Source organism: Pristis pectinata, chromosome 5, assembly GCF_009764475.1.
Source record: "Pristis pectinata isolate sPriPec2 chromosome 5, sPriPec2.1.pri, whole genome shotgun sequence".
Taxonomy (NCBI): Eukaryota; Metazoa; Chordata; class Chondrichthyes; order Rhinopristiformes; family Pristidae; genus Pristis; species Pristis pectinata.
In genome coordinates this window covers 87,249,134-87,270,127 of record NC_067409.1, presented here as the reverse complement: position 1 = coordinate 87,270,127, position 20,994 = coordinate 87,249,134, and the positions used below count along the sequence as shown (strand labels likewise).

Genomic DNA, 20,994 nt, shown 5'->3' with positions numbered 1-20,994 from the left:
CTCGTGCGCCTGCGCCAACCGGGCGGAGGTGGGGCTCCGGGAGACTCAGGGCCTGGCTGAAGGAAGCACCGCTGGAAGGATCTGGGAACCGGCTCTGATCGCCCGGCAAATAACCACCGTCACTCGCGTGGATACTGGAGCATGACCGTGACTGGTGTGGGAATACGTTCCCGCGGGTGGGAGGTGCAGGAAACCTGGCGGGCCTGCGCTCCCAGCTCTTCCCTCCTACCCCTGGGCACGACTGGTCGTTCTGCTTCCTCCGCAGTGCAGCAGTTTAACATGGGCCGCACTCCACCAGCTCATTAATTCCACCCAGGCAGACTCTCAGTGATAGGGAATAAACCCTCTGAATTAAAGCCTCCTTGCTTTCAACGTTAACCCAGGGCGACTGTCTCCTCTATCCACGGTTAGAGGGGTGGTGGCGCCACTCTGCCCTGTAAATGGGTGTAGGCGGATCTCGTGGGGTTGCTGCCCTGTTCGTAGCTGCTCTGTGCATTCGCATTATCCTCGTCTTCTATGGGCTGTACCAGGACCGCTCCATGCAGGTTAAGTACACCGATGTGGATTACCGAGTCTTCACAGACGCCGCCAGATTTGTCACTCAGGTAATTCAACGTGGTGCATGGTGTGAGTTAACTGAGATGCACCTTACTGAGTGTTGAGATTCATCCACCCACCATGTCAGTTTCCTTCCATCAAGTTGTTGACAAATTTGAAGAATCTGACTTGTGCATTGTCAGCGAAATATAGTGCCATTTCTTCATAAACGTGGAATGCTGTACCTTCATCAGAAGGACTAGGGCGACCACTTCTTTTAGGGCAATTAGGGATGGGAAATAAATGCTGGCCTTGACAATTGCAGTCATATGTAATTGAATGTAACGGCAGGCAGGTGATTTTAATATTTTTCATCTGATTGAATGAGCTTAACTCTAACAATGCTCAAGAAACTCATTGTCATCCAGGAAAAGTGGCTTGCTTGATTGGCATCTCATCAACCTCCATAAATATTCCCCCCATGGCAAACGCAATATGCATCATCCAGAAGGTGCACACTGCCATTCATTAACGGTTCTTCAGCACTTCCCAAGTGTTTGGTTTCTAACACTGAGATAGCACACAAGATGAAAGGTGGATAGGAACACCATTGCCTTTAACTTGAAAGCATATATCCTTCATACATGCAGAATAAAAACTCGGGAACACATTGTTTAAGAATACCATATGCAATGTTTTGACAAAGCAGCCCACACCTTGAGTCCAGTTTAGAAGAGCCAATAAAGGCTGGTATTGTCAGAGATATCTTCATATTTGGATGACTTTTTTAAGAGAGTATTGATGGCTGATGCACCGAAAACCTGATAATAAGGCAGTTAGAAGTGTTCCAAAGAATAAACAAGACAAGCATGTAATACCTCTTTTTGTTTCCCTGCTGGTTATAGCACAGAGGTTGTCATCAGTGATCCACTTTCCTCAAGCAGCATTCTCAGACTATAACCACATGCATCACTCACTTCAACAAAGAAAACATGTTCTGTTATTATTACAAACTTAAGTAAACCATTGCTTAACATCTCTATTGTGTGTTTTCCCTGTTTTTCTTTGTCCTAAATCTTTTAGCAATTAATCTCTGTGCCTTCTAGTTCAACACCCATCAATCATTGTTTACTGGCAGTGGCAACTGTATTTTAATGGGTCACTTCAGAGACCAATGAGTCAAGTGTTTTGGTGTGAGACCAAAGGTGTGCCTGAAGAATTTTTTTCTTCTTGAAAGGACATTCATGAAGCAGTTGGGTTGTTTTGTCATTCTTTTGCAAGATATGGGGATCACTGTCCAGGCCAGTATTTAGTGTGCATCCTTAAGTGCTGGTGGTGAACTTCCTTCTTGAACTGCTGAAATCCCTGTGAACTTGGTGGGGAGATCCAGAATTTAAACCCAGTGATAGTGATGGCAGTATATTTCCTCATCAGGATAATGTGTGATGTGAAGAGAAATCAGCAGGTGATGTTCCATATACTTGCTGCCCTTGTGCTTCTGTGTAGGGGTAGAAGTTACAAGTTTTCCAGATACCATGGAAGCCAATGTTGTTGCTGTGCACCTTGTAAATGGCACAGACTATGTACTGATGGTGGAGGGAAATATTGTTTGGGTGGTAGATGGGTACTGGGTGAATGGGCTGCTTTGCCCTGGAGCTTGAGTGTTATTAGAATGGACATCATCTAGGACAGTCGACACTATTCCAGTACATTCCTTATTTGTAGTCTGTAGATAGCGGTAAGGCTTTGAGGAATCGAAATGCGAGTCACTCATTGCAGGATTCCTAACCACCAGCCTACTCATGGAACCACAGCATAAATATGGCTGGTTGTTGGAGAGATTTGTGTTTTTGGCCTTCACCTGAATATTGGCTTTCACATGAAGCCCATTTGCTTTCTTAATTACAGCTCAGATTAGGATAGCACACAAAGAAAATCTCATACAGCAGTGTGGGTTTCTCGAACAAATCGGTTTATTCAGGCCTTCTTGCAGTGTGCACTGGGGAGCATATCGAGTGAGAGCTCAAAGATAATCCACTGATCCAAAAAACTTCCAGCAATTTATGCTCTTCGTGTTATAATAGTTACATGCAGATTTTGCACTTTCAAAGTAATTCATCAGTAACCCACTTTTCTGTGTAATTTTGACCTTTGTTTTATCTCTGCAGGAGTTGCCTCTATCTGCCTGACAAATGGGACCTTGCCTTCATTTGCCAGACAGCATTTCCCCTATTCTCTTTACAGTTGGGTGCTCTAAATTATGGTCTTGTCTTTCTATCGTGACTTCGCTTACCTTATGATCAGCTCTCCTGCACTTAGTCTACATGCCAACCTCCATTTGTTTACCTCAGCTCTAGCTAGCTATGACTTGCAATCTAAACACTTCCCTAATTGAATGAATGTTCTACTCTTCTAACGTAACCTTTCAACTACCTCCACTATTGATCTATTTTCCCATCATCCCTTTCCAGTATTGTATGACACTTAAGTTGACCATATTATAAACTTACCCAACTTTCTTATGATTCCCAGAGATTCCTCCTTCACTGGTCCAGTTTAAGTTTCTAGTCAATGATGACTCACTCCAGGACATGAATGATGAAGGATTCAGGAACAGCAATAAGTATGAATGTCAGGTGAAGTTGTTTAGATTGTCATGTTGGAACATCCACCAGTTCACAGTCACTGTGGCAATAGGCAACTTTATATTCATCGATTATGCAGAGCCAGCACCTGGATTGGAGGCAAATCATATATGAAAAATCAGTTAGAGATACTTGACAGTTGAATTGGAAGAAGAGGAAACACATGGACATTTGACAGCAGGCCTTTGAGAAGAAGGCTTGCAAGATATTATTACAAGATTAGAATTTATGATTTTGAAGTAAAATATTAGCATAGATTGATTCACAGATAGAAAATAATGAACAGGTCATTTTCAGAATGGCAGATGTACATAGGGGAACTCTGCATGTGTCAGTCCTTTTATCTTTGTGCATAAGTCACAGTTTACGTACAAATACAGCAAGGAATTAGGATAATACATGGTATGTTGGATTTTATTGCAAGCTGTAGGTGAGGTAAAAGTGTAAGAAAGTCGTGCTAGTTATATGGGCCATGGTGAGACTACATTTGGAGTAAGACGTACAACCCTGCAGAGATTGTAGCAAAGGTTTACAAATATGATTTTTGGGATTAAGCTGTTGCCTTACATAAAGAGAGTGAATTGACTCTATGTTCAGAAGAATGAGAGTTTATCTCATTGAAATAAAATTCATAGAGCGGTTAATGGTAACTATTGAGAAAATGTTCCCCTTGGCTGGGGAACCTAGAGCAAAGAATGTAATCTAGAGAAAGGTGTAAACCTATCAGGAATAAAATGGAGAGAAATTTCATCAGTCAGTTGCAAGTCTTTGGAACACGCTATCCTACAGTAAACTGGATGATCGTTAATATTTGGGCACTCAGGAAATCAGAATCTGGGGATAGGGTTGGAAGGTAGATGTAATTGAAGTAGACGTTCAGCAACAATGTTAACACAAGAACAGACTTAAAGGGCCAGCTGTCCTGTTAAATTTGTAATTTTTAATTTTTTTTAAACAATTAAAATTCTCAACTGATGGAAATTGATTTCATGTCCTTCAGATTATTAGCCCACTTAATATAACTATAGCATTACTGCATTGTTGATTGACCATGTCCAAATTGGCAGACATATTATTGGACCTTAAGTACATATTAGAAATGTGAGTTATGTTTACTGTATGCAGCCACACCCTGAAACATTCCTAACACTTCTGTTTGGTTCCTGTAATAATTTCTTCCTTTAAAGTTTCTGGAAACATTTTTGAAATGCACTAAACAAGTTTTTCTGCCTGAGTTTCCAGACGTGATGAAATGGCACTTAGAGGCCAGAGATTGTGATGTGTGATTGCAGCTGTAATTCAGAATAATCTGCCTCTGCTTCTGGGTGCTGCAGGCTTTCCATAAACTGGTTTTGGCATTGGGGATGGTATTGAGAACCCCAAGAGTGTAAGAGCATGCATTGGGAACACATGGAAGTCCTGTGTAAGTGCCAGAAGGAGCGCATACTTCAGAAACTATCCACCTCCCGCTGTCTGTCTGTCTGTCTCTCTCTCACACACACACCCACACACACACTCACACACACACACACACACACACACACACACACACACACACACACACACACACACACACACACACACTCACTCTTACTTTCCATCCTGGTCAGCAACCACCTTCTGCCCCATGGGAGAATCTGTCATTCGCACATTGGCCTCATCTGCCACCTCAGAACCCACAAAATAGAGTGGAAACAAGTCATCCTCAATCCCAAAGGACGGCCTGAGAAGATTGACATTGAGTGCATCAGAGTTGAGGTACAAAGTGACTGGTACAGTTTACCTGATCTGTACGATTCATAACACACTTCCAATATTTGAACAGTTATTGTGCTTTGCAGATTTCATTGCTTTGTGATTGATTGGCCCATGTTTACACTACAGATCTCCTATCTCCCATGTCTAATGAGCTGCTGATATATGCATTACCTTGTGTTGAGGTGCTTTCTCCTCATCTCCTGGGAATGTGGAAGTCTTCTTGTCTTCCCCTTAATAAATGGACACAATTCATTCAAATTACTGCTGCAAAAAATATAAGGATTGGAATGGGTTAGAAACATTTTGTGAACTGTGTAGAGGTAATGAGCAAAAATAACAGTCAGGATATTGTGTGAATTATATAGTTATCATAGGATATTGTTTTTACAAGTATCAGGTTATGATACTAAGCAGGCATTGTGGAGTTATGATATTCTAATTACAGTAAAATGCTTATGTTTTGTCACACTTAGGACTTTGGAAGTGCCAGACTGATAGATTTTCTGGATATTACTCCTATTAATACACCAACATATAATTTCAATTCAACTTTTTTAGATGCTTGCAATAGTATAAGACAGTTTCCAGTGAACCAGTGACTTTAAAGGGAATGTGGGAAATAAAACCCTTGTGAATTTAAAGGAAGCATGGAAAATGGGACCCAGGTATGTTTAAAGGGAGCGTGAAAACAGGTCCTCAGTATATTTATAGGGACCGTGGGAATGGGACCCCAGTAAGATTCTGAACCAGGGTATAGCAGATTATTGGAGTTTTACTGTATCTGTTACTCTGGTTGGCTTTTCCTAACTCAGCACAGACATTGTGGGGAAGGGCCTGTTCCTGTGCTGAACTGTTCTCTGTTCTAACTCAAAGAAGAATGGGGACCTTTTGGATATTGATTATGTTTGAAGAAAACTGGTACAACTTGCTTGATCAGAAATGTTTTTAACTGACTCTGTGTTGTGACTAAAAATTATGTTGTAATAATTTTATAGAAATATGATACTTAGGGCTGCCTGCATGTTATTGTTAGCCCCTTGACAAAGATTTTGGTGGAGAAATATGTCGGTTTAATTAGTGGCATTTAGGAAGGCAATTTTAAGTTGCATATAAATAAGGTGAAGAACTGGTAGCCACGAACCTGTTGCTTATTGTGGGTGAAGTGGGGATGAATTGAGAATTTTATTCAAGAAAGATATTAGATAATGATGGTACATTTTTTTTAAAAATAACATCATACAATTAGGCTAAATACATCTATGACAACAGTGATCATAAAGTGACTAATTGGTTTTCCTTTTGTAATTTGCTTTTAGGGGGCCTCTCCATACAGAAGAGCAACTTATCGTTACACACCATTGCTAGCATGGATGCTGCTGCCCAACATTTACCTCATGGAAGTGTATGGGAAATTTGTTTTCATTACATGTGATGTCCTTGCAGCTCATCTCATGCACAAGATCCTATGCCTCCAAGGACTGGACAGTCAGAGTGCATGCTGGTACTGTAGCTTATGGCTCTTCAACCCCCTGCCAATGACTGTTTCAAGTAGAGGGAATGCAGAAGCTGTTCTGGCAGTGTTGGTCCTAAGTACTTTGCTCTACCTAAAGCGTAGGCAGATTGTGAAGGCTGCACTGTTCTATGGGCTTTCTGTACATTTGAAGATTTACCCAGTGACCTATGCATTTCCCATAATCCTGTCACTTCAAACTGACCAACAAGCAGCAGAGAATGATCCTTCAACTATAAGGAATAAACAGCATCTTAAAAAAGGCATAGGTTTTTTCAGTTATAAGAAGCATTGGTCAATGTTTATTGTCAGACTGCTAAACAAGGAGGTGCTACTGTTCATCGTTGTTGCTGGCCTCGAATTTCTTATCCTAGGAGTATTCTTCTATTACAGGTGAAGTAATTGAACGTACTTGTCTGCTGATAGTTTTGTGGGCAAATGCACTGAGCTATACTGACAAGAAAGATAGCAGATTTGATTCCCTCTCTGTTGAATTAATTAATTTCTGTCAAGAAGCCAGAAGGGTATTAAAATCACTAGGGAAGTAAAAAATCTGGTGGGCTTCCCAATCTTGATTGACCTCTAATGATACCTGCGATAAAAGCGATTCAGCAGGTTCAAAATTTTGAGTAGTTTTGATAGACTTAATAAGGGGAAATTGTTTCTGCTGGCGGGAAGGTCAATAACCAGAACACACAGATTCAGGATGATTGGCAAAAGGACCAAAGAATAGACGAGAATTGCTTTTGCACTGTTAAAGTTATAGTAATCTGAATGGGTAATGGAAGCAGAATCAGTAATAATTTTCAAAAGGCCACTTGATATATACTCAAAGGAAAAATAGCTACATAGAAAAAGCAAGGGAACTGATATATATCTTTCAAAGATGGCATAGACACAATGGACTAATTGGCTATTTTCTGTTCTGTATGATTGTACCAAACTATCGCCGCTGTGTTACTTGCATAGAGACAGCTATTTTGTCTGTGGTTATAAGCTTATATGAGTTTTCCTGACAAGACAGACCGTTGGTTCTGAATGAGCAAGTTGTGCATTCACTGTTTTTCAATTGCTGCCTCCATATATCAATGGCATAGATTCAAGAGCAAGGAACCAGGATAAACGGTGGAATGGAAAGTAGCTTAGTGGTTAAAAATGAGTAAGAGTGTAGAATAATATTGAAACTAATTCTGTGAAAAACTGGAAAAGCAGAATCTGCAGAACAGGAATGAAAATTGTAATAACACTGCTCAGGCTGCATCACAGCTGCTTGTGGTATTCATAAGCGGTGCACAGGCTGTAGATATAGAAAATATATAAAACATTCACTGTTCACAGCAGAGCTTCTAAATAACCCTCTAAATGTTTCCTATTTGTGTACTTGTCCAAAGTGTCATTTAAATGATGTTATTTTACCTACCTGTACCACTTCCGCTAGCAGCTCATTCCATATACACACCACCCTCTGCATGAAGAAGCTACCCATCAGGTCCCTTTTAAATCTTTACCCTCTCAATTTACATCTATGCCTTCAAGTTTTTTATTCCCTTTCCCTGGGAAAAAGACTGCATTCACCCTATATGCCCCTCATGATTTTATACACTTCAATCAAGTCACCCCTCAGTCCTTCTTTCAACAGGATTTCATTCAACAGGAGGCATGCAGAGCTGTGAGGACTGATTCTTAAATATTTTTACCATTATTTGTATGTGTATAGCCATTGGATATCAATTGAACTCATTGCCAAGGCTCAGAATTTTTTTTAAAAAGTTACTTCTGTGGGCAATTGCGGTTGTGAATCAAATGTAACACAAATGTTGCAATCCTCAGAAAACAATACACCATTCCACTTACTGAATCACATTTAAATGTTTGGGCTCAATATAATGTCTGCTTTTATTTTTTAAATGTTTATTGGTACCTTATGTGCAGTAAAAATTACTATCCATGAAAAATCTTATTTTGTTATAAACTAATTATGACATTTGCAGTCTTTGTTTAGACTTTTTTTTGTTTTCTAGCTATGGTTGGGAATTTCTGGAGCACACGTATTTTTACCATTTAACAAGAAGAGACATTCGCCACAACTTCTCCCCGTATTTCTACATGTTGTATTTGACTGCAGAGAGCGAGTGGAGCTCAGTTCTGGGACTGATTGCTTTCTTCCCACAGTTCCTGCTGCTTGTCATCACATCTTTTGCTTATTATAAGGACCTTACATTTTGCTGCTTCCTTCACACTGCCATTTTTGTCACTTTCAATAAAGTGTGCACTTCACAGGTGAGTCTGAGGAAATTCTCCTTTTAGACTTTCTGCTGCCTACGTCTCTTTGCTCCCAGGGAAATGTGGTCAACTATCTTTTTGGAATATTAAAGGACCAGAATTTAATTCAAATTCTTGAATTGATAGATCATTTCAAGTAGCTATAGGCTAAGGATCCCCATGAGTCTGAGCGGTTGTATTTTCTCAGGAAGGTTTTGAGCACATCCTTGAATCTTTTTGTCTGTCCATCTCAGAATTTTTTCCATGACAGAGCTTGGAACAGTGTTGGGAGTTTGATGTCAGCAAGGAAATGATAACAAGTGACAGGCAGGGACTTTTGGATTTAACAATAGCATACCAGTGAACAAGTTCAAATCAAGATGTTGGAAGGTTGTAATCACGTGGCATAGCTGACATGTCCACCCCGCCTCCCACAGCTTCAGTTGAATGGCACACAAGTATTAAACATATTCCACGTTTAACTGAAATGCTTTGTAAAACTTCCATTTGTATGTGGAAGGAGAGGAAAAAAGAATCAATTAAAATATTGTGAAGGCTAAAAGAACTTATGTGCTCTTTCTTTATGATTTCAGTATTTCCTGTGGTACTTGTGCCTTTTACCAATGGTTCTTCCACATCTGACATTTTCCTGGAGAAGAGGCATTATGCTCCTGGCTTTGTGGTTCATTGGTCAGGTTGGTACTTTCCCTGTACTGTAAAAACTCTCTTAATGTTGCAACACTGGGGACTGGATAGAATAGCAGGAAAGATTGTTCCTGGGTGGCTTCTAGTACACGTTCTTGTGATTGTCCATGGTGTAACACAGGCAGAGGTTTCGGACTGAGTTCACTTGGTGTTATTTACATTACTGCAGATTGCCCATCTTTCCTTTGTGCTGCCAAAATCCACTACTGTCTTTACCACTGCAAGGGATGCCTTCTCCAATCCCATAAAAGCAGCCTTCATCTATCAGCTCACAGAAGCCTACAGCCATTTAAAATTTGGCTTTCTGAATCCTTTTTTCATCATTCTCTCCAAGCTCCATTGGTATCTGTGCACCAGCATGTTGAGTTCAAAATTCTTAAATTCTGCTTACAAATCTTCCTTAAAGTTTTGCCTTTAAATGCACGTGTAACATTTAATCCACTCTATCATTGAAAACCACCCAGATCATATCATGTGGAATTCTGAGGCCATGTCCTGCATTTTGCCGTCTCTCTTCATGCCTGCTTCCATGAACTTCCTCTTTTGGTTGTATCTTTGTTTCCCCATCCTTGCCTTTGTTCAGACCTCACGCTCAGAAGCCATAGATCCCAAGCTTTTCACCATAGCTCTTCTGCATGGAGAGTTGTCTGCATAAAAGGTTTTATAAATGGGTGGTGGAAGATGGGAGAGCAAATCAATATTAATCACCAAAACATTGATATAAAATGACAGAGATGTAGTTAAGTTCGTAATATGGGAGTGGGAGTCCATTTTGAAACTTGTGGCTGGCTATTTACATAAAGTACTGAAGTAGATGTACTGGACTTCCAGTGACTGATGGCATGTTATGATTCTCCTGCACCGTGTTCCTATTTGGAAAAGTATTACTGTGGGGAAGGGCTCACTAAAGGCCAACCACCTCCTGCATATTAAATATAGTAGCTGACATAAAGTTAATCTTTGACGCTTGCATTCAGAATGGAAAAGGCTTTGAGTCATCAGAGTGCCAGACCTCTTTAACATATTGTAAGATGGGAGTGTGTAAAAATAGTTTGAGAAAATAAAGTGTTAACTTTATCAGATGCTAAATTTCATTGTATAAAATCACATTTGGTTCTGCAGACTGGTTTCCCTGATTACTGTTTTGATTCAATCTAGGGATTATGGCTCACCCCTGCATATTACCTGGAGTTTGAAGGACAGAATACATATCTACTTATCTGGGTAGCTGGATTGCTATTCCTTTCCATCAACTGCTTCATTCTCATTGGTATTAATCTCAAACTACAAGAAAAGGGATTTGCAGTCAAAAACAAGAACAGATTAAGAGCAGGAAAGCTTCTGTGCCCAGGATGTTGCTATTTATTTCATGGATCATACTTAAAATATATTCTGCCTAAATATAATTACTATTTTATTTTCTGTGATGAGGGCCCCTTTAGAAATAGGTAGTATGTAATATGCAAAGTATTTTGGTGCTACTTCTACTCACTGGATAACTATATCCTTTACTAGAAAGGTCATCTTGCCCAAAAAAAAAGGAGTTTTTCCTCGAATCCACAATCTTGCTTGCCTTGCCGTCAGAGGGAATTGCCACTTGCTGGTGAGTTGTAAAACAGAACCCCAATATATTACCTGGGATCATGGTAATAGTGCCCTTTTTTTCTATTGTTCATAAGTTGTAGATATCACTGGCAAGGCTGGCATTCATTGTCCATCCCGTATTGCCCTTGCGATAGCTGAATTTTAACCATATTGGTATGTCTGGTGATACAAGCCAGATCAGTGAAGAACATTAGATGCTTTTTCCCCCCAACAATTGATAGTTTTGTTATTACCATTATTTGAGATTTACTTAATTACTTGAAGTTAAATTCCCCATTTGCCATTATAGGATTCAAACACTTGTCTCTGGATTGGGACTGAGGAATGCAGCACTGGTGAACTGCTTGAAGAAACCACTAAGTCAAAAAGTTGCAGTGAAAGTTGAGGTTTTTTGTTTCTCCTCCCCACTGGCAGTATTTTTGTTTTAGGGCACAATCCCAGCCCAGAAAGCACCAGGAGGCCCCACTTCCACCATATGTAGTACTGAAATACCAATGCGGCAAGCAGAGAAAGTCAGAAATTTTTGTTAACCAATTTGGAGTGGAAGGAAGAATGGGTGCAATTAATCCTCTGCTTAATGAAGTACATTTTAATCCCCCTTGGGACTGGATGTCCCATGCTAATTGTGCTGCAGCTTCATTCCAGACCCCAAAGATAATGGACTAATAGATCAAGTTTCTATTATCACAAGTTGTCTTGTAAAATTTAAGCAGGAAGTCAAGATAGCAGCAAAAACAAGCACTGGCAAATAGGAGCCATTTATTTGTACTCCAGGATGCAAAATACTACAATACAGGACCTTGCTACATATAAATTTGTTAATGTAACTGCAACTCTATATGAAATGTCTTCATTACCTGTTATGTAAAAATTTACCACAGTATTAATCTTTTAGTTTAAAGTCCTGCTACCCTCCCTTCTTAGCAAAGGTATTTGACTCCTCTTAATACCTGCCTGAAATATTCTCCCTTACACTCCTGCTATCATGGCATTCCTATCATTTCATTGATTGCTCCACTGTACCATCAAGATTGTTTAAACTAACTTGTTTTTACAATTGTTGCTTTCATCATCCTTTGTGGAATTTACATGATGCCACTGGCTTCATCAAAATCAAACTATTTACTTATAATGAAGTGTGGTTTATGCATTTCCATGCATAATAAAATTCTATTTGTACTTTAAGTCTAGAACATTTTTCAAAACACAAGCTTTATATTTAATGTATTTGATTGCATAATTGAGATGTTTTAACCATATTATTAATCATATATGCAATTGCTTGTAGGAGATTCTGAGGTGCTCTCAAAGATGATGCTATCACCCTTGAACCATATGCAATTGGAAAAAGGGGTTCTGTTTCATTGTGATACATTGCATGCAGGTGAAAAGTGTACTGTAGAGATTGTCAGTGAGGACAGGATTGGTCTTCTTAATCTGGTTTTATGGTTATATACTCACAACAAAGAAATGGAAAAACCATTCACCAGATGCCATAATTAGGGACACGTGAGAAAATTGGTTGTTATCAGCTGAGGGCTAAGAGTAAGGTTTGTTCATTTGATGTTTTGGGAATACAAATATCAGCATGGATGATTAAGCTGCTGCATAGTAGACTTTGTGCTTGAAGAGATGATAATGCAGGTAATCAGGAGAAGTCATTGCATATTATTACAAATGGAAACTGAACTACACATACCGTAGATCAGAATGCAGCAAGCCAAAGCTAGATGCTTACCCTTCTGGGAAATACCACATCAGACAGGAATAGAAATGGCTGTCTAAGAGGTACTGAATGGTGGGACTTTACCATTAACTTACATCTGGAAGGCAAATTACTGGACATCACAGCCAACCTAAATACACAGTACATGAATAAAGAACTTTGAATAGCTGAGGGCACTACTTTCAACCGGTTTTAGGCAAAGAACTAATCCCCCAGTACAGATTTCAAATTAGAATAATACAATGCTGGGCTTTTAAAAATTTTTGCTATTCAACTAGGTCCAATAGCAAATCAAGATACAATCCCTTTATAGATAGTTCAGAACAAAAAAGAAAATGGATAAAGATGATGTCAAACCTGTCCTGTTCTCCCAAATCCACAAGTGGTCACAACTCAAAACTTTTCACAAAATAAGATCCATCTGGCATCTACCCATATATTTTAATCATCCATTGGAGTAACACATTTACTTTGTTAAAATATTAATTGCCTAAAACTTAGAGATGCACAAAAACAAAAAAAAACTTATGGCACATTATGGCAGAGCTGGTAACAGTACCCTTTATACTCATGCTTTATTTTATACATATTTGAATTCGATTTTTCTTTAAAAAGAGCAAGCACCACAAACACCATTTGAAATGTCCACCATCAAACTATTGTTGAGTTTATGTTAAATGTACATTTGCGAACTTATTTTACAGAAGACAATTTCAATCAGAATTAAAAACCCTCTGCAAAATTATCCATTTTACTTCTGGATATGCACCTTAAACCCTGTACAAACGTGCATACATAAAAATACATTCCTCATTCTGTGTCTTCCAAAATGTGGCATTAATTATTTGTTCTCAAAATTGCTGACAAAAAGGCAAAAATACATACAAAGTTGCTTGTCAGTTTGACAGAGCTATAATTCTTACTGCATTATTAACAAGCTCACGAAAAGCAGTTTAGCCCTGCTTGTTGGGCCCAAAGTAGTTTCAAAATACTTTTAGTTACAAAAGTAGTGAAGCTACACCTACACTCTTGGATCTATTTCAGGGTCAGAAGACTACCAGATGCTCAGCTGACAAACCAAGGAGCTCAGTGAGACAATGTCTCTGCTGAACACACATCTTTTTAGCTAGTAGAGTCCACTCATTTTACAATTCAGTCAGAAAAACTTGCACTGATTATTTTAAATAAAAATTATTCCAAGGATACTCAAGCTTACAATACAACTTTCCATAATACTTTCTAGATGCTTCCCAAGTGTTGCTATAGCAAGGTCTACTGTATACATTAACTTCCAAAAATGAACATTTCACTTCACTAATTTTGCCAATGTTAAATTTTGTGCTGAAATATCTTTGAAGATTGGCTTAAAATTAGGACCAGGATGAGCTTGGTTTTGGCACAAAGTTTCAATAACCGTTTGTTTCATTTCCCTGCTGGCATCTCCCCTCATCGCCAGGAGGGCTGTGATGTGTTCTTCCCTGTGGAGTAACAGTAAAGTTTCTAAATTATAAAAGGTTCATTAGAAAATAAGGTTGTTTTATAGTTAGATTATTAGCTTGTGCATTGCTCAGAGTTAAGCAGGAAGAAAAACAGCCATGTTACAAGTTTTTTTAAAAAAACAAATACATTGCATAATCTCCAGGAAGCCAAGAACTCAAGTAGAGGATGGTCTTCAGGTGAAGTGGAATTAGAGGACTGGGAACAAATAAACCAAGGTTCATAACCATGACCCAGTTTCCTTTACAGTCCTTATGGTCAATTACAACTGCCTATGCTCATGTTTAATGGAAGCTGCCTGGCTCCAATTTAAGGTTCTTACAAAAATAACACTTCCACAAGGTGGAAAATCCAACTACAGCATGAAACGCAAGACAGTTTCCCCACAAAATTGTTCATTGAAATTTAGATTGGAAAATGTTCAATCCCAATGAAGATTTAAAACACCCAGAATTCATTCCCTCACCTTATAACACGACCTCTATATAAAGTTCTGAATTCAAGTTCCTCTCCTGGACTTTAATCTATGTGGAGACACCAGCTGGTACTCAAGGTGGTGCTGCATTGTGGATGATGAATGACCTGCCTGGCTTTTCCAGTGGTTTAGGTGAAGACCAAACATTAGCTGTTCCTTCACACTGGCAGCTATTTGACATTTAAATGTAGTCTCTCCCTTTTGACTCCAGTCAGAGACTGGAAATTCATCAAGATTGCTAACTCGGTGAAACTCAGACGAAACGATATTCGGAATAAGAACTCCTTGAGCATTAGTTTTAACTGGATACCATTCTCACTTCCAACATAACAATGGAATGGGAAAGTACAGCTTTACTTGAACTTAATTTTTTCAATATATTTTCCCATTACATTTAAATTCCACCTTTCTATCTCAGATCTTGCCAAATGTGATTGCATAACTACAACATGAAAGGAAATTTTCAACCCTGGGGTGACTAGACTTTTAAAAAAAAATGCTTTTCCACAAAGATCATGCATTAGTATTCTAGAATAGGAACAGGGCAAACTCACTGTCTATGACTGTTATCAATGCCATTCCATCAATGGATTTTAAGTGGTGTTATTTCAAGTGTGTATTTGAAAGAGAGGATTTCTACCTTTCTCCAAAATGAAATGCCACATCTCTTTTAAGGAATCCTGCTCATGATTTTATATGATCAGTCATGTTTTGAATATTACATAGCTCTGGAAGTCAACTATGGCTCCACCAGTAAAACTTATCAGATTCATCAACGTAAGCGACAGCCCCCATCTGTAATGTGTGACAGCATTACGCTGCTGTTCCACATGATATTATGCGACAGAACTTTTTCCCTGATGGCACATTTAACAAAAAGACTAACCTGAAGTCAGGAAATTTATTAACTAATGTAGAGACCTCAAGACATAATAAAGATGGATCGGTGAGCTTTAAGACTTCAGCTAGAGCTGGGATAGCATCACACAACAGATCAGTGTCTTCTCCAAAACCCTGCAGGTAAAGATAAAGGAACTGTTGAGTATCTTCTATACAAACTTAAAATATAGTTATGTAATATATTGTGCTCATATTTTACACCAATCTTCAAGTCTCCACAGGGACAAAGTGAAGGACAAGACATTTTTTCCATCTCTGCTTCCACCACTACCCTGGTAGCCCATTCCAGGCACCTATCACTGTTTTAAAAAACAAACTTGCCCCAGATACTTCCTTTAAACTTTTCCCCTCTCACATTAAATGGATGTCCTCCAGTATTTCTAGTTTTCATTGTTTTACTGATTTCTGAAGATTATGGTGGAAGAATAGCACCCCCTAAGGAAAAGGTCAGAATAAGTGACAGCAACTTCTGAATTTCCACATTTAACTGCGTGTGCATACTCCAGAAGTTGCTGTCAGATCTCTTCTGTTATGGTGATGAGTGATGATAACTGACTCTGCAGAAGTTTGCATCGGGAACATGATGTAGTGTGAATTGAATCATTGGAAAGAATTCGTGTGGACATATTCTGAATTGTCACTATATGTAGCCCCAGCAGGTTTGTGAAATGGTCCTTTGAGTTTATTCTCCTAGCTGTACATTTAATTGTACATTTTAATTACTCCAATTTCTTTTTCTTGTACATTTAAATGTAAAAGATGAAGAAATGGGAGTAAGTAAAAAAGAATTAAAAATCTTAAACTCTTACCATCTGCACAATTATCTCATGGAGCTTATAACATTCAGAAATATCATTGAAATTGTGGGGAAAACAAAGCACTTACAGCTGAAAGTTTTTTAAACAAGAACCGAAACTGCTCTGCATCTTTTATAACTCTCTCAGCCCCTTCTCTGCGTTCATCCAAACCTTTGAACGTGATCCTTCTTTGCATCATAGTTCTGATATACTCCACTACAACCCTTCTATGAGCTTCTATTGTTATGTCCTGTACAAAAAAAATACAAGTTTTTGATGTTATGAACACCTCAAAAGGAAATTGTTGTCAGAAGTTAAACAACAGTAATTCAATCTACAAGTGAATGTTAAAAGCAAAAGTTTTTTCTGCATTTTACCTACAACATAATGGTAAGGTTTAGAAACATTCCTCATAAAACAAATCATTTTGCTTTAAGCTGAAACCTATCCCATAAACATTGTTAGAAACTTACCCACTTCTAAAACATTGGGTTTTTGTTTGAAAAACTACTTTTCCTGTTCTCTGAAGATATCATCTTTGCAAAGAGGGAACTTGAGTTAACCAGTCAAAAAACCTGAACTGGCTTTGCTAAAACTAGTTTGTGTGAAAATGATTGTTGTAGAATTCCACCAGAAAAATGTAATTTTATTAAATACTATCTTTTGTTGCTTTCACATACTACAATGTATTTCTGTAAAAACATGAACCAGTGTTCTGAAGACATTAAAAGGTAACATAATGAATATAGATGAACGGTGAGAACATAGTTTTCCAGAGAAGTTAACTTTTCAGCAGAGGTATGAAAAGAAACTATTTTAAGTTATAGATTAACTTTTTACCTTGCTGTATGGTCTTTTAATTTTAGCAAAGTCATTGAAATAATCCTCTACGGTAACACAAATGATATCCACAGCATTAGACCCAGCAAGCCATTTTCTGGTCATCAACTCTTGAAGATGAGGCTGAAATGAAAAAAGTGTATCTTAGCATTGCACAGCCACTGAGGATTCAATCAATTCCATCCTATACTTGGCAGATTCCTGCAGTCGAGGAAACAAATATAAAACAAACATAAATTCAATGGCTGTCAGCAACATGCAGCACATAGCTTTTCATTATGTGCCTTGAATCAGAATCATGCAGCAAAGAAACAGGTCCTTCAGCCCATCATGTCCACTGTACCCATCTACACTAATCTCATTTACCCGCATTAGGTCTGTAGCCTTCTATCCCTTGGCGATTCAAGTACTTGTCTAGATGCTTTTTAGATGTCATGAAAGTGTATGCTTCCACCACCTCTTCAGGCAGCACATTCCAAACTTCAATCACCCTCTAGGTGATTAAACTCCCTCTCAGATCCTATCCCTCTTACCCTTCACCTTAAACCTATGCCCTCTTATTTTAGACACCACCCTACCCCCCCCCCCCCCCCCCCCCCAACCACACCAAGGAAAAAAGAATTTTACTCTCTCATAATTTTGTAATCCCCTATCAGGTCATCCCTCAGCCTCCTTCACTCCAGGAAAGCAAACTCAGCCTATCCAGTCTCTCCTTATAACTATAATACTCAAATCCAGGCAACAACCTGGCAAATCTCTGCACTCACTCCAGCGCAATCACGTCCTTCCTATAATGCGGTGACCAGAACTACACACGATACTGCACGTGTGGCCTACCTAATGTTTTATAATGCTGTAACATGACATTCCAGCTCTTTAATTCAGTGCCAAGGTCAATGTAGACCAGCATCCCTTATGCCTTCTTCACCATCTTATCCACCTGTGTTGCCACTTTCAGGGATCTCTGGACTTGTACCCCAAAGTCCTTCCATTCATCTGAATTTTCCAGGGTGCTACCATTTAGTGTATACATCTTACTCTTGTTTGCCTTCCCAAAATGTATCATTTTGCATTTGTCAGTATTAAAGCCCATTTGCCATTCTTTCAATGTCCATTGTGTCCCACAGAGTCCAGTAGTCAGGTGCCAACTTTAGTTTTGGAACAATTACCTAGGGAATCTGCCTGATGAACCTTTGCCAGGTTAGGGTGTCATAAATTTAGCAAATGAAAAGGAACTGATTTAACAAAAGTTTAATTTTTCTTAAGTGTTTAAGCAATTTAATTTAAAAATAGTATGAATAATTTTTGATATTCATATTTCTGAATGTTTGCAAATCCAAGAGACATTCACAAACATTTACACTTTTGGACAGGTGTCACAAATGATAAGCCTGGGGCATGGCTTAGCTGGCTATTGAAGCATTTTGTAAGCAGGCCTTACTATTGATGGTCAAAAGGATCTGTGGCGAGTGTGGACCTGATAGGCACAGGAGTGATGATGATGGGCAGCTTCTTGTTTCCAAGAAATTCCAAGGTTGTTACACAGTACCTTTTATAACTTCAGGATGAGTTTACTATAAAGCCATTATTTATAAAAAGTAGCCCCTTATGTAAACAATCACAAGTGCTCATCTGCATACAGCAAAATGAATATTGATGTTTGTGTCAGTTACAAAACGAATATTGGCTGAAATTGTGAGACAGCTCTCTGCTCTAAGCCCACTTAATCAAGCAAATGGGACCATTGCTTAACTTTTCATCTGAAAGATGGTAGGTACACTACATTACACTCCACTCCCACACTACAGCATTTCCTCTGTATTATAAGTTTTCATGAAGAAATCTGCCTTGACAAATGGAGTTTTAAATATGTATTTTGGTAACCATCAGAGTATCACTCAGCCCTTAAACCCTTTCTAAAATTCATACAACATTTTGTTTCCAACTGAAGGGATATTTTATGTACACCAACCTCTAAATCAAGGAATACTTCATCTAGCAGATAGGCACATCCATCTTTGGCAATAATATCCAGAGTTCCCTCTATTGTCGGCTGATTACCATAATGTTCTTCTTCCATCTCTATCTCGAACTTTGTGTATTTCCTCTTTAAACTGTTGAGAGATTCTCTGCAATATACAATATGAACTTAAGTGATTACATTAATTATGTTGTTATATAAATACACATTGTCATTTAGTTAGACTCCTCTCCCCTCTACTACCATCCTCCCCACCACCAAACCCAACTACTGTTGGGCATAAACAATGCTCTAATCATCCAATTCAATAATAAACCAATACCAATAGTTGGTCATGTTCATTTCCTTCTTGTTGTTAAGATCGGTTTAATTGTTAAAATTTAAATAAACTCTTTAAAGATCAACAAACTTATTAAAAATCCATAAGTATTTCTACATACTTCTGCACAGACTCCTAGGAGTATTACCATTCTGCAGAAAGGCAGTATTATTAAACTTCTATGGACCTCCTTAGTATAGTTTAAATATAAGCATTACAGCACCATTGTATTAGTCACCATGTAATACTAAGTAAATAAACTGTTTGATAGCAGCTGTGCAATTAAAAGAAACTATTCATTCCCAAATACTGTTTTGCAAAGAAGTAAAACTGTGCATTTACTTGAAAGTTTGGCAGTTGTTAACAACTGCAACCATATATTGAATGTAGAACTGAGGATGTTGACGATCTTTCAGATGGTCATCTTTATATAGCGTCACTTCTTCTTTGTACCTGTCAAGAAGCAAAATCCATTATTTCAGTATTCAGGCAAATTTGCATTTATGTAATTCAGACATATTCCAACTAATGCTTCTTTCAGAGATAAGAAGTCTCCAGTCCTCCTCTCTCCTCTTACTCCAAAAACACTTGCTTCCATCTTTAAAAGACAAATTCTCTTTGTGAAAAATTATTTTATCGGTAATCTCAATAAGATTACAATGTTATTTCCCACCACCTCCATTTTAAAAGGTATATGATTCTCTAGGCAACAGAAACAATCTGCAATCTTGTATCCTAAAATATCACTCCAAACAGCAGCTGCAACAGTAATCACAGCTTCAAGTTTTTTTCGTTAAACACATTAGATCTTTTCAACCCCATGTACTCAATGTACAGTTTAGCCATTAAGCATGGCCACAAAATTATTTACTACAAAATTTCAACATCAAAAACATCTACAAAAAAATCTATGCATAGTTCATCAATTTGTTTTTGGTGCATTAAACTGGAGGGAAGAGGTTTATCAATTATTGATGGCATCCTACTTTTATAGTCAAATGTTTGGATGAAAGGAGTGTAGGAGTGTCACAGAAAAGGGGACCCAGACTTAATTGTGATTTTTAAAATTTCTCCATCACTTCTGGCACTGTTTGGAAGCATTAGTCCTTCAATTCTGGCACAGCTAACAATGCAGGATGTTACCAGATGCTTTGATTGAGATGTACTCTACTCCATTCACAAATATATTCAAATTATTGCACCAACTCATAACCTTCTCTACAGTGAGGTGGTAAAGAAGAATTGGCTACACACACAAATTCCTGCACTCTACTAAAATGAAAGCAGTATGGTTACCTTGGTTCTCAGTCACTCAAGTCTTTCAAAAATCTGACATCTCAGTAAAGTTCAGCAGATCTGCATCATAGCAGATGTTATAGAAGGATTACTTTAACTCAATACCTCCATGAATTCAAGAAATTCTACAGATACATTGGG

General features: G+C 38.4%; 2 protein-coding genes across 4 annotated transcripts in view; one reads left to right on the top strand and one right to left on the bottom strand.

Annotated features, from left to right (window-relative positions):
- The first annotated feature begins 182 nt into the window (after window positions 1-182).
- Window positions 183-10,878, top strand: pigm (phosphatidylinositol glycan anchor biosynthesis, class M). Its single transcript, XM_052017095.1, is given in 6 exon segments — window positions 183-605; window positions 6,257-6,843; window positions 8,472-8,730; window positions 9,306-9,407; window positions 10,576-10,692; window positions 10,694-10,878. Coding segments are annotated over 6 exon segments (1,281 nt in total). The 5' UTR covers window positions 183-440; the 3' UTR covers window positions 10,745-10,878.
- Window positions 10,874-20,994, bottom strand: part of exoc3 (exocyst complex component 3) — a 30,793-nt gene continuing 20,672 nt past the window's right edge. For all 3 annotated transcript variants that reach the window (XM_052017092.1, XM_052017091.1, XM_052017093.1), the window contains exons 9-14: window positions 19,900-20,010; window positions 19,230-19,386; window positions 17,258-17,380; window positions 16,506-16,667; window positions 15,607-15,734; window positions 10,874-14,226 (exon numbers count right to left, since the gene is read on the bottom strand). In XM_052017092.1, coding sequence (XP_051873052.1) covers window positions 14,055-14,226; window positions 15,607-15,734; window positions 16,506-16,667; window positions 17,258-17,380; window positions 19,230-19,386; window positions 19,900-20,010 — 853 coding nt within the window. In that variant the 3' untranslated portion in view covers window positions 10,874-14,054. The remainder of the gene's footprint in view (window positions 14,227-15,606; window positions 15,735-16,505; window positions 16,668-17,257; window positions 17,381-19,229; window positions 19,387-19,899; window positions 20,011-20,994) is intronic.